The 12,644-nt window shown below is 40.3% G+C and overlaps 1 protein-coding gene across 2 annotated transcripts in view; it reads left to right on the forward strand.

Moving 5' to 3' along the window:
- si:ch211-243g18.2 (uncharacterized protein LOC559906 homolog) overlaps positions 1-12,644 on the forward strand; it is a 30,860-nt gene that overhangs the window by 17,434 nt on the left and 782 nt on the right. For both annotated transcript variants that reach the window (XR_004566034.1, XM_034192326.1), the window contains exons 6-9: positions 4,588-4,752; positions 4,910-5,035; positions 7,749-7,966; positions 9,517-9,545. Coding sequence is in view for 1 of the 2 variants with exons in the window: in XM_034192326.1 (XP_034048217.1) it covers positions 4,588-4,752; positions 4,910-5,035; positions 7,749-7,966; positions 9,517-9,545 (538 nt within the window). In the remaining variant the exon portion in view is untranslated. The remainder of the gene's footprint in view (positions 1-4,587; positions 4,753-4,909; positions 5,036-7,748; positions 7,967-9,516; positions 9,546-12,644) is intronic.

Consider the following 12,644-nt stretch of genomic DNA (forward strand, 5'->3'; position numbering starts at 1 on the left):
TTAATCTGTCCATGGTTTCTGTTTTTGCCTCATCTTCTTTGTTTGCCCCTACACCCGCTCTTGTGTCCTCGTCTGTGACTATGACTCTTTTTGTTCTGTGTTTTCTACCACTTCCACTCTTGCACCTGCTCACGTATCTTTGTCTCTTTCATCACTCCACTCTGTGTTTTCCTGCCTTCACTTTCTTGCACTGTGCACAATCTTTGTCTTCCCCGGTCACGCCCCTTCCAGAACTTTCACTGACACCTGCATTTTGTTTAACTGATTACACCACCAGTTATTTAAGCCCTCAGTCTCACAGCTCACTGCCAGATCGTTGTCTCTGTACACCTTCCAGCCCAATTCCTTGCTTTGTTCTTGTCTGTAAGTATTTTGACTCTGCCTTGTTTTTGACCTTGACATTGCCTTGCCTCTGATAGCTCTTACACTGTGTTTTTTGACCTGTGCCTGTTTTTTTGTACCACATCTCAGCCTCTTGTCCTTTTGCTACCTTTGCATTGCTGCTGGACCACCCGTGTACCGAACCCTTGCCTGTTATTAAACCATTTGAACTTTATCAGTCTTGCGAGCTTGCATTTGTGTCCCTCTGGTTTGTGCCACACCTGATATCTCTCCTGTGTAAACACTCTTTTTTTTCTTCTGGGCGAGAAGATTATAAACAGACACATGCAGAACACAATGCGCGTGCTCGCCCTTTGCTCACTGCCTCCGGGGGTACGGATGTGGGACCCACAAAGAATCCAAGTCATGGCCACGGCACTCTGCGGCTGCGGTATACCGAGACCCTGTGGTGCTGTGGATTTTTCCGCAAATGCCGGAGCGCTCTGCAGCAAAACAGCGAGCGTAGTCTCTGGACCTGTTGCCAGAGTTGGCGCAGCTCTGCACAGCGGGGGGGTGTGTGTGAGTGGCCCGCTGCGGCGTTTACCGAGCCCGCAGACTCAGTAAGCGCATCGGAAGCAGTGAGAGCAATCGTGGTGATGCCAACCGGTGCCGCGACCGGCCCGCTTGATAAGGACGCAGAACACAATGCGCTGTTTACCTCTGCTTCTGTGGTGTCCGGTGGGTTGCGCGCGCCGCATACAAGTAGTTGCTGTACTCAAAAGACCAAGATTCCTTGCGGATAGGACATGCGCAGAACACAAAATAATGTTCCTTTCTATGGGGATATCCTGATGCGTGTTTATATGACCTGATATTCAGGTTACAAAAGGAGTAACCCAGGGGTCTTATTCCAGTTTTTAAAAACTGGAATATGACCCTATTTCGGATTTTTGTAGGTGTTTACATGGCTGTGCGCAACCGGGTTATTGCTAATATTCCGGTTATGAAAGGGTTATTGGATGCATGTAAACATAGTCAGTAACTGTTGAAGCTTTGTAGGTCGAATTCTTTCTCATTCTTGCTTGATGTACGACTTCAGTTGTTCAACAGTCCGGGGTCTCTGTTGTCATATTTTGTGCTTCATAATGCGCCACACATTTTCAATGGGTGACAGGTCTGGACTGCAGGCAGGCCAGTCTAGTACCTGCACTCTTTTACTATGAAGCCACGCTGTTGTAACACGTGCAGAATGTGGCTTGGCATTGTCTTGCTGAAACAAACAGGGGCGTCCCTGAAAAAGACGTTGCTTGGATGGCAGCATGTGTTGCTACAAAACCTGGATGTACCTTTCAGCATTGATATCATCACAGATGCTGGCTTTTGAACTTTGCGCTGGTAACAATCTGGATGGTCTTTTTCCTGTTTTGTCCAGAGGACACAATGTCCATGATTTCCAAAAACAATTTGAAATGTGGACTCATCAGACCACAGCACACTTTTCCACTTTGCGTCCATTTCAAATGAGCTCGGGCCCAGAGAAGGCAGCGGCGTTTCTGGATATTGTTGATGTATGGTTTTCGCTTTGCATGATAGAGTTTTAACTTGCACTTGTAGATGTAGCGACAAACTGTGTTAACTGACAATGGTTTTCTGAAGTGTTCCTGAGCCCACGTAGTGAGATCCTTTACACAATGATGTTGGTTTTTAATGCAGTGCTGCCTGAGGGATCGAAGGTCACAGGCATTCAATGTTGGTTTTTGGCAAGCCCGGCACCAGAAAAAAAATATTAAGGGGGCGATGAGTTTATCACAGGGGGCGGGGTCGCCCCCCCGCCCCCAAAATAAAGTGCGCACCAGAGGGGACGTGCCTGAGCGTGCGTAATGAATTGGTGCGCTCATAGAAAGCTCATGTATTTAGGCTACACCGTTATAAGAGTGATCACAGTATTTTTTTAATTATTTGAATGTATAGACCCTCGGTCAAGTGATCTCCTGCATACCACAAAACCAAACCAACAACTGATCTGAGAAACGACACGAGACAGTAGATTAACCCCACATACAGCCCTCCATCACAAGCGCAAACACAGCGCAATTGGGCATGACAGTCACACAACGGGTCAAAGATAAACCTTTCATGTAGATACACAGTGGTCCCTCGTTTATCGCGGGAGTTACGTTCTAAAAATAGCCCGCGATAGGCGAAATCCGCGAAGTAGACAGTGTTATTTTTTACAATTATTATAGACGTTTTAAAGCTGTAAAACCCCTCACTGCACACTTTATACACTTTTATCAAACAGGCATTAACATTTTCTCACGTTTCTCTCGTGTGTAAACACTCTCAAAGTTCAAACCTTAGTAGAAAAATAAGACCAACCTGTTTTCAGGCCCAAACAATTGTTTGACAAATAAAAATATAACGTTTTCCTATAAATAATTATGATGGCTTTTAGAACTAACAAATTTAATTTTAATGATCAACCTACGAGGTTGGACACGTAAGAAATTATTAATAGTGACTGACCAGTATTTCACAGTTCCTCTGATTGCGCCTCTTCGTCCTGGTTCTGCTCCACTGTCGCGCCTTTTTCCACTGAGTCACACCTCGGTGCAGGTGTCTTTTTCCGAGTGAAGAACACAGTTATGGGTAGTTGTTGGCGCTCTCTTTTCTTCTGGGCGAGAAGATTCTTATAAACAGACACGCAGAATACAATGTGCGTGCTCTCCCTTTGCGGTGCCGCAACAGGTGTCCCGTCATCTCGACAGAACACCGGCCTGCTTGATAAGGACGCAGAGCACAATGCGCTGTTAAAAAAAAAAAAAAAAGCATGCAAAATTGGACTAAAAAAATCCGCGAAACTGCGAGGTGCTATATTTTGCAGTATTTCTTTTTCTTTCTCTTTTATTTTTATTTTTGATAACTCTCACATCCGAGGGGGCAAGGTTGATGACGTGAGGGGGCGTCGCCCTCAAACACCCCCTCGTGGCGCCAGGTCCGGTTTTCGGCCTTGCCGCTTACATGTAGAAAGTTCTCCAGATTCTCTGAATCTTCTGATTATGTACTGTAGATGATGGAATCCCTAAATTCCTTGCAATTGAACATTGAGAAACATTGTTCTTAAACTGTTGGGCTATTTTTTTCATGCAGTTGTTCACAAAGTGGTGATCCTCGTACCATCTTTGCTTGTGAATGCCTGAGCCTTTTGGGGATGCTCCTTTTATACCCAATTATGACACTCACCTGTTTCCAATTAGGTGTTCTTTGAACATTCATCAACTTTCCCAGTCTTTTGTTGCTCTGTCCCAACTTATTTGAAATGTGTTGCAGGCATCCATTTCAAAATGAGCAAATATTCGCACAAAAAACAACAAAGTTTATCAGTTTGAACATTAAATATCTTGTCTTTGTGGTGTATTCAAAATATAGGTTGAAGAGGATTTGCAAATTGTATTCTGTTTTTAATTCACATTTTACACAACGTCCCAACTTCATTGGAATTGGGTTGTATACAGCAGGTAGCTCACTGAGTGGCGCAGGTAGGAGCGAGCAAATAGGCCATTGGGCCAATCAGGTAACTCACTGGGTAGAGAGGAAGCTCATTGGGTACAGTGCGCAGCTCACTGGGATGAATAGTCAGCTCATTATACAGAACAGGTAGCTCATTGGGTTGAGGAGGCAGCTCACTGCACAAAGCAGGCAGCTCACTGGGTAGAACAGGAAGCTAATTGATAGAACAGGTAATCAACTGGATGGAGCAGGTAGCTCATTGTACAGAACAGGTAGCTCACTAGGTCAACAAGGCTAGTAATTGTACAGAGCAGGTAGCTAATTTAACAGGTAGATCAGTGGGTTGAGTAGATAGCTAAATTATATACTGCAGATAGGTCATTAGGTTAGAGTTAGTAAGTAACTAAGTAGGTGGATGTGGAGTAAGTCGCATAAAGAGTTGGGCTACCAATAGGTAGACCTGGGTTTGATTCCCATTCATGCTACCAGTGTCCTTGGACACTTCATCTCAGTCCATTTAGTTGTAAATGGGTATCAGCTGTGACTGGCGAGGTAACCTGTACCAGGTTGGCATCCACTCCATGGGGAGTCATAAATTCTCATCCACTTCACGCTACTTACCCTGGGAATAAGCCCCAGCACCAATGGACCCCAGGACACATATCTGGACTTACTTTATCTTATTTTTCACAGCTTTTTATTTAAAAATAAACCCGGCAGTGTTTCAGCTGAATAACTTGCCAACTCTCCCTGCAGGAACTCAATCAGATGAAGTCTCGTATTGCGCAAGATGAGGTGAACGTGGAGGTGGACTCGGCTCAAGGGCCTGACTTGGGCACCGTTCTGGCTGAATTACGTACCCAGTATGAGGGAATTGTCCAGAAGAACAAGGAACATGCTGAGCAGTGGTACCGCAAGAAGGTTAATGGAGAAACTGACACTTCAGTCAACAATTGATATATCGTCATTTTCAGTGTGACACAAAAATAATTTAGTTTGGTTCAATGTCAAATTCATAAAAATGTAATTTCCACTTAGAGTAGAAATTATCAAGTAAGTGTATTTGTGTCCTGTCTAGCTGGATACAGTGCAGACTGAGGTGAAGGAGAGCAACGAGGCTCTGAGAGGAGCCCAGAGTGAGCTGACCGAGAGGCAGCGCTTCCTCCAGACTCTGGAGGTGGAACTGGAGAGTATCCACAAACAGGTGAGCTGCTACACCTTCGGAGGTACATCCCAATTAAACATATAGACACAGATGAAGTGGACTCTGTGCTATAATCAACAAAATGATCATGACAGCACTTTAATTTTCTATCCCATTTCTCATGAGTCGAATTAAGATTTCAGCCATGCACAAAAAATGACGAATGTTTCTGGAATTTTGTTAATTTGTTAAAATCCATGTTAGTGAGTGCTGCACCTCTGCAGAAATAATGCAACCACCTGGCTGGTGTTGCTGATTAAGCAGCATGATTATTGCACAAATGTGCTTTACATTGGTCACAATAAAAGCTGACTCTAATGTGCAGTTGATCTTGAAAGAACACCCATCTCTATTAGGTAAAAAAACGTGGGATGTAGGGTTTGGTGGTCCATCTAATGTTCAAGTTTCACTTTATTTATCCTTAAAAAAGAAATTTACTCTGCAGCAGGATGTCCAAAACGCATGTACACAAAGCACCACCAGACGTCCACAGCAAAGGTTATTACACAACACAAAATACTCAACAAAACACACCTTCCCCCCCGAAACCAGTGATGAGATCAAAACTGGACAGATAAAACTCATCGTGAACATGGACAGGAATTAATTTATTTTATTTATTTCAATCAGCAAACTCATGCAATAACAGAAAATAAATAGTGATGCACATGTAATGTTACAACTGTAAAATTAACCCCCTTTTTTTTTTGTATTTGTTAACACAGTATCATGTTGACATTACCAAATGAGCATATTTTAACACTAGAATATTTTGCAAACAAGCTTATTAAGGTAATCACTGCTAACCCTAAAAAGGGGTTGCATTTGTACTAGGCAGCAGTTTTGTCTCGCATCTGACTGCAGATTATATTGATCTACTTTTAGAAATGTTTATAATTTGGTGAAGAATTTTATGAAAAAAATCTGTTGCTTCTACAATCCATCTGGAGATAACTATTGGCCATGTTAGCTACCTAGCTAGCCAGTAACAAATTCACATTTACATGAAGTTAGCCTATTTGTACTATTTGGTTTTGCCTCATTAAACTGAAATTAATATTAATCTGATATTACAACCATTAATTCTTTGCTGTGACGAGAGAATTTGATAAAATTTGCTGTATCATGGCTAGTAAATAAGCTGTGTGGGTGCACTGTAGCTAGCGATGGAACAATAGCTAACTAGATAGCACATATATCACAGACACAAGACAAGAATACATTAACAATTACATAAACTGTTGTCTCACTAGTTGAAAATTCTATTTTTTTGTTTTAAGAACAATTTATGCTTGGTTAGGGCAGACTTTTATCAAACTGTGTGACATATCATAGCTAGCTAATATGGTAGCTGCTAGAATTTTGGACTTTATTACTTTAACTGTGGTGATATATGAAGTATGCTTCTAAATTTGATCTGTTAAGGCTTTCATGCAATATAATACTTGAAACTGTACACTGGAAGGATGATCTTATATCAATGTGTCCATACTGGTGTTTTCTGTCAAAATATAACACAATCTTGGCATTAAATGTTATGCATGAAACAACTCACACATATTTCTAAATAATTAATCGCAGTGATATAATTTTAAATTTGTGGCACGAAATAAGCTTTATTTTTTTAATTGTGATACTCCATGATTTTCATAACCAAGGGATAAATTAGTCACAAATGCAACCATCTTGTCAAGTTTTAATGTGCAAAATGTGTTTACGTGGAATTTAGAACATTTATTGTATTTGAGCAATCCACGAAAATTTTCTTAATTGCACAGAAGCGTGTAAATACCTAGATGTTTTGGCCTCACTCTGACAAAAATATAAATATGTAAAATGTCACTCCACCATAACAACGTTGGTGTGCAAATCACAAAAGATTACATGAAATCCAGAAATATATACAACTTAAAACTACTCTGAATGTTGAAAAGTTGAGTACCATGAAAATACAATCTTAGGTTACAGTCGAACTGATCAAGTCTTCGAAACTTCCATTTTTCCTGATTTGCAGGTAAACGTCTGAGGTGGTCTTAGTGTAAATGATCTTGCAAATACAATTACATGCAAATAAACCAGTGAAAATGTATGAAACCATTAAAATATGAAGGGTTCAGATGTTCACGTTTAAGAGTATCACCTTTTCACAACGCCATGAAGACTGTAGCATAATCTTACAAATCCTTTGGCTTTATAAGGGATTTGTCACACAAAGTTACAGCAAATCCTTCCAGAAGTTTGTTCTTTGTTATGTGGACCATCTTCCTCAGTTTGTGCCTTCCCATGACACTATGTTGTATGTGTGTCTGGGAAAAATCTATCTGTTTTTCTGTGATGTAATCCTGTGTTGACAGTAAATATGTGCTCCCACGCTACTGCAGTCATGCAAAGACAAACGGGGCTTAGCTGCCTAATTGTCCGTGGGTGAGTATTGGTGGCCTGATGCATAATCTTGTCTGGGTACTGGATATTTGCGTTGGAGTTCAAATACCTGTCACTTGGTATGTATTTGTTGATCAAAGTGTAGGATGTACTTTCAGAGTCTGTAGAAATTCTGGAGGTGGATTTCATCTGACAAACATTCAATTTTCCAATAATGGGATGAGGTTGATGGGAATGAAGAATGGTGAATCAAGACATTGCACAAATTGTCCAGCAGTTTAAATAAGCACACAACAGAATTATTTGATTCATGCTAACTTCCTGTCCTCAGATAGCAGCTTTGGATCGTAACCTGGCCGACGCAGGTCACAAATACTCTGGAGAGATCGAGCAACTGCAGTCTCATCTGAACCAGCTGGAGGACAACCTGTCCCAGCTAAGACTGGACATGCAGCGCACCAAGACCGACTACGAGCAGCTGCTCCGCATCAAGCAAAACCTGGAGATGGAGATCGCCACCTACAGGCGCCTGCTGGAAGGGGAAGAAGCGTGAGTATTAGTCTGAGTGCTTGTGTTCAACAGAAAAAAAATATGGCAAATTATTAGTGTTATTAGGTAGCCAAATTATTTCATTTAAGTTATTTTAACTCTGTTCTACTCAGAAATGTCTGCAAATTGTTACCTTAATAGGGCAGCGCAGTCTCATCTGGGGGCGGGCGATAAAGGGGTAAAATATGACGTAATATCTCTACTTCGAGGTACAAACCACTGCATTTTCAATGAGGTTTTGGGCAAATTACATGCAAACAAAATGAAAATGCAAAGAAAAAGTGACGATGTGGTGAGAAAATGGACATGCGTTGTGGTTTCTTTATGATCCGGAGCACAAACGTGTCGAGGCAGTTTTGCAGGCAAGAGAATGGAGCTACTCTGGTTAGCTGTGTAGGCACTTACCGACACGACGTCTCCTACTTCCTCGCCTTTTCTTCTCCACCGGGAACCGAAAAAAAAACTTTTTGCGACTGCTTCGGTGATTGCAGCCAAAAACAAAACCATACACCATTTATCCGTGTGAATTGTGTACATACTGTGTGTGAATATATATATTACATGGAGGTCCCTGTAAGTGGTCAAATCCTGTGATATCACGGAGTTCAAACAAGACTATGGTCAAATCCTGTGATATCACGGAGAGTTCAAACAAGACTACGATCTCCTATTATGTGTATTTTTTTTTCAAAAATTACTTTGCATAAGACTAAATTACTTGTTGCAGTTTGCATTTTATGATAAACCTGTTTATCTTAAAACCACTATCAACCTATGCCCAGCTACCCCCTTTAAAAAAGCAAACAACAAAAAAAAAAGGTTTACTTAGAATTTTAGTTATGTTTAATTTATTGTGCATTATATTTTGCATATATTTTACTTTATTTTTTTTACTTTCATGCCTTCACTGAGCCTTGTGTACCAAAATTTCATTCCTTTCGTGTACTACGTTTGGAATGATAAAGGGACCTTAACCTAAAATTTGAAAATGCAAAAACATTTTTTGTTTTTCTTGCTGAAATACTCTTTAAATTAAGTTATACACACTCACCCCATGAAATTTTTTTAGAGTGTATATGAAAACATTTGCTTTGCCCAAGTAAACTGGGAAAACTGGTTTTATAATGTTTGTCCAGGTTTGGAAAAAACACATTTGTTGCCAAACCACAATAGAGATGAAACACTGTAATACAGTTAATTTAATTCATAATCTGTAACCATCTGTAGTTTTTTTTTTATCTAAATTATTTAATTTGTATTTTTTGATTCCTATTTTATTCATTTTTCTAATCAATATTATTTCTGTGGTTGATATTTTGTCCATTTGTATTTTATTTTGTGCAGCACTATTGCAGTATTGTAAGTAATCATCATAACACAATAGGCATGTTTAGAAAAGCAGTTTTTTAAAATTTCAATCTAAATACTGCTCAAAATACAGCACATTGTTCCTGTCATTATTTTAAGGAGCGTATTTGTGGACTTCCAGAAACACTTTGCTTTCTTTCATTCACATTCAGCTGTTTCAACCCTATTTTTTTCTCCTACAGAATGAAAGAAGTTCCACCTCCACCAAAAAGTGAGTCATTAAATGCATCTTTTCACAGATTTAAAACAGTCACTGTTCAGATGACATGAGAACAAGTGTTACACAATGTTACATTCTGATTATTATTCTTCAAACTTATTTACTTCAATGAAGCGTTATTACGCCAGGGAACATCAAAGTGACTGCAGGTGTGGTAATGGAAAAGCAAACTGCTCACAAGTGTCGAAGAGCCGTGATGTCCCTGTGAGACAGCAGTGAGACGGAAACCGATTCCTGCACACACACCCATGGCTAGGGCACGTTCACAAGCGTGCACACAACGCAAACAGCTTAGCTCTTACGGCGATCACTGTGGGTGTGACAACAACACGCATTTCAGTGTTGTTAACAAAATTCAATGGTTCACAACACGGAACCAGTTTTGAAAACTGTGTACACAGCAGCACATATTTACATGCTGTTTTTACAAACTAATATGAAGTATGTCAGTAAAACTGCACACTGGACATATATTATGTAGTACACAATGCTTAAATCAGCTCCGGAATACTACTGACAGCCAGATCCATAAGTATTTGGACACCGACATCTTTCTGAAAATCATTTAATTACTTGTTATAGCATGATGAATTAAGTTTAATGATTTTGTTTTTGGGTTTGTGTATTCTGTACTGTTGTGTTTTGAAACTTTAGTTCAGTGATTAGTTTATACTTTGTATTTCTTATCATGGGTATATAATATACATATGTATACATTTTTATTGTTAAAGGGGTGGGCGTTTATCAGCTTTTGCTTCTGCCTCCACTCTTTTGGGCACATGGGTATGTTGTTAAATTGTGTTCTTGATTAGTTTTTATTGCTATTTTTGAGTCTGTGTGCCAAATAAATAAATAAATTCATTCATTCATACATCACTGCGATAGTGATGAAATCATGCATTAAAGGTGTTCTTTTATTGTTTCGATTTTAATTCAGTGGTTTAACAAAAATGTTGCATTGACCTTTTAAGAAGTAGTTATTTTTTTAGGGGAGGTGATGGTCTAGTGGTTAAGCGCTGGGCTTGAGACCAGAGGATCCTCGGTTCAAATCCTAGCCTGACCGGAAAATCACTAAGGGCCCTTGGGCAAGGTCCTTAATCCCCTAATTGCTCCCAGTGTGTAGTGAGCGAATTGTGTGGCAGCCCCCTGACATTAGGTTGAATGTGAGACATTATTGTAAAGGGCTTTGAGCATCTGCTGCAGATGGAAGAGTGCTATATAAATGCAGTCCATTCTGTCCATTTACTTACGGTGTCTGAAAATGGAGGAACTCTATATAAATAAATGGACTGCATTTATATAGCACTCTTCCATCAGGTGATCAGAGTGCTTTACAATGATGACACACACACACTGATGTCAGAGTGCTGTCATGCAAGGCATTCAACTGCACACTGAGAGCATCTTGGGGATTAAGGGTGTTGCCCAAGAGACCTTAGTGAATTTCTAATATGATGGGGATTTGAATTAGGGTGGGGGTGGAGGCCAAGTGGTTGCGCTTGGTTTCGGTGTGCAAGGTCCCCATTCCTGACGCAACTCAGTGGAGTTGCGTCAGGAAGGGCATGTTGATTTGGCATCCTGCCAAATCAACATGCAGGCCCACACTGGATCTGCTGTGGCAACCCGGAGTGAAAGCAAGGGAGCAGCCAAAGGGACTTGCCTTTTATGAGGATTTGAACTAGGCATCGTTTGCTCACAAGTCCACTGTAAGATGATCAGCGAAGGTAGCCACAGGACACCCACAGCAACTTTGGAGTTGCATTATTGGCAGTTTCTCCACTCACAGCCCCAGAAGACCTATGACTCTTTCAGAGATGGCATGGGTGTCTTGGTGGTTTTCCTCACTAGTCTCGTTTGTGCACAATTGCTCTGCTTTTGAGAACTGCCTCCTGAAGACAGATTTATCACACTGCAAAAAGGCAATAGTTTAACCAACTAAATTGAACTGTTTCAGTTGGTCACACCTGAATGAATTCAGTTCTTTGAAATTAAGTTAGTAAGTAACTAAATTTCAAAGAACTTAATTCATTCAGGTGTTACCAATTAAAACAAATTAAGTTGCTTCTTATTTCAGTGCATACAGTACCCTAGCACCGGTATTTCCCAATGATTGATGTAAATTAACTCAAGACAAATGTAGTGACTTGGAAATGTTCATATATTCATCCCCTAATGTGGGTAAAGAAAACTGGATAAAAAAAAAGTGACGTTCATGACCAATAATCCTCATTTAATTTGTCTATTTACTTTTGACCTCTGAAAATGGACTGTGTGTGAGAATAGATTTCATCTTGATTGCTCACTTCAATTCCATTGCAATGGTATACAGAGACAAAATTGCAAAAATTGTCACTGTCCAAATGCTTATAGACCTGGTGTAGGTACTTTCTGAGTCCCACACAATAAAGGATATTCAAAAATCTTTACTTGGTTTCCAGGCAGGGTTCAGTACACGGAACAGCAAACTATGCTCAGAATCCAGGTCATAAGATGGCAGGCAAGGTCAAAAAACAGGTAGGCAGTTAGTACACGGCGAGACATGAGCAAGATACTAGGACACTAAGGGAAAAGACTAGAAAAGCAGGCAACAAGCACAATCTGGCAGAGACATGTGAAAAAGGCGAGGCTTAAATAGCAGATGTGATGAGGGATAATCAGACACAGGTGCGGGAGAACAAGCGGAGAGAGGGCATGGCAAACAAAAGGGACCAGACACATCCAGACCAAACCCCAAACAAAAGGACAAGTGTGTACAGACAGAAAAATATCAACCAGAACCCACAGAAAAAAAACTCACATGAAATAAACCCTCACATATGGAATAAACGCCAAGAAAAATCAAACATTCTGATAACTCCACACATTCCAACCATGACAAATTGACCTCTTTCATGTCATACATTTTCCCTTTTTCTCTCTTCTTTCTTGTAGCTTTATCTCATACCACATCAGTCAATTTTTTCTATTCTTGGATTGTCATTGCATCACACTTCTAATCACTTTCTGTGTAATCTCTGAATCTGTAAATTTCATCTCATATAATCCTTTGCCTTATCTCATTTATCCTTCTGCTCAAATATCAAACTCATC

The sequence above is a fragment of the Thalassophryne amazonica genome, chromosome 17, assembly GCF_902500255.1.
Source record: "Thalassophryne amazonica chromosome 17, fThaAma1.1, whole genome shotgun sequence".
In the NCBI taxonomy this organism is placed as follows: Eukaryota; Metazoa; Chordata; class Actinopteri; order Batrachoidiformes; family Batrachoididae; genus Thalassophryne; species Thalassophryne amazonica.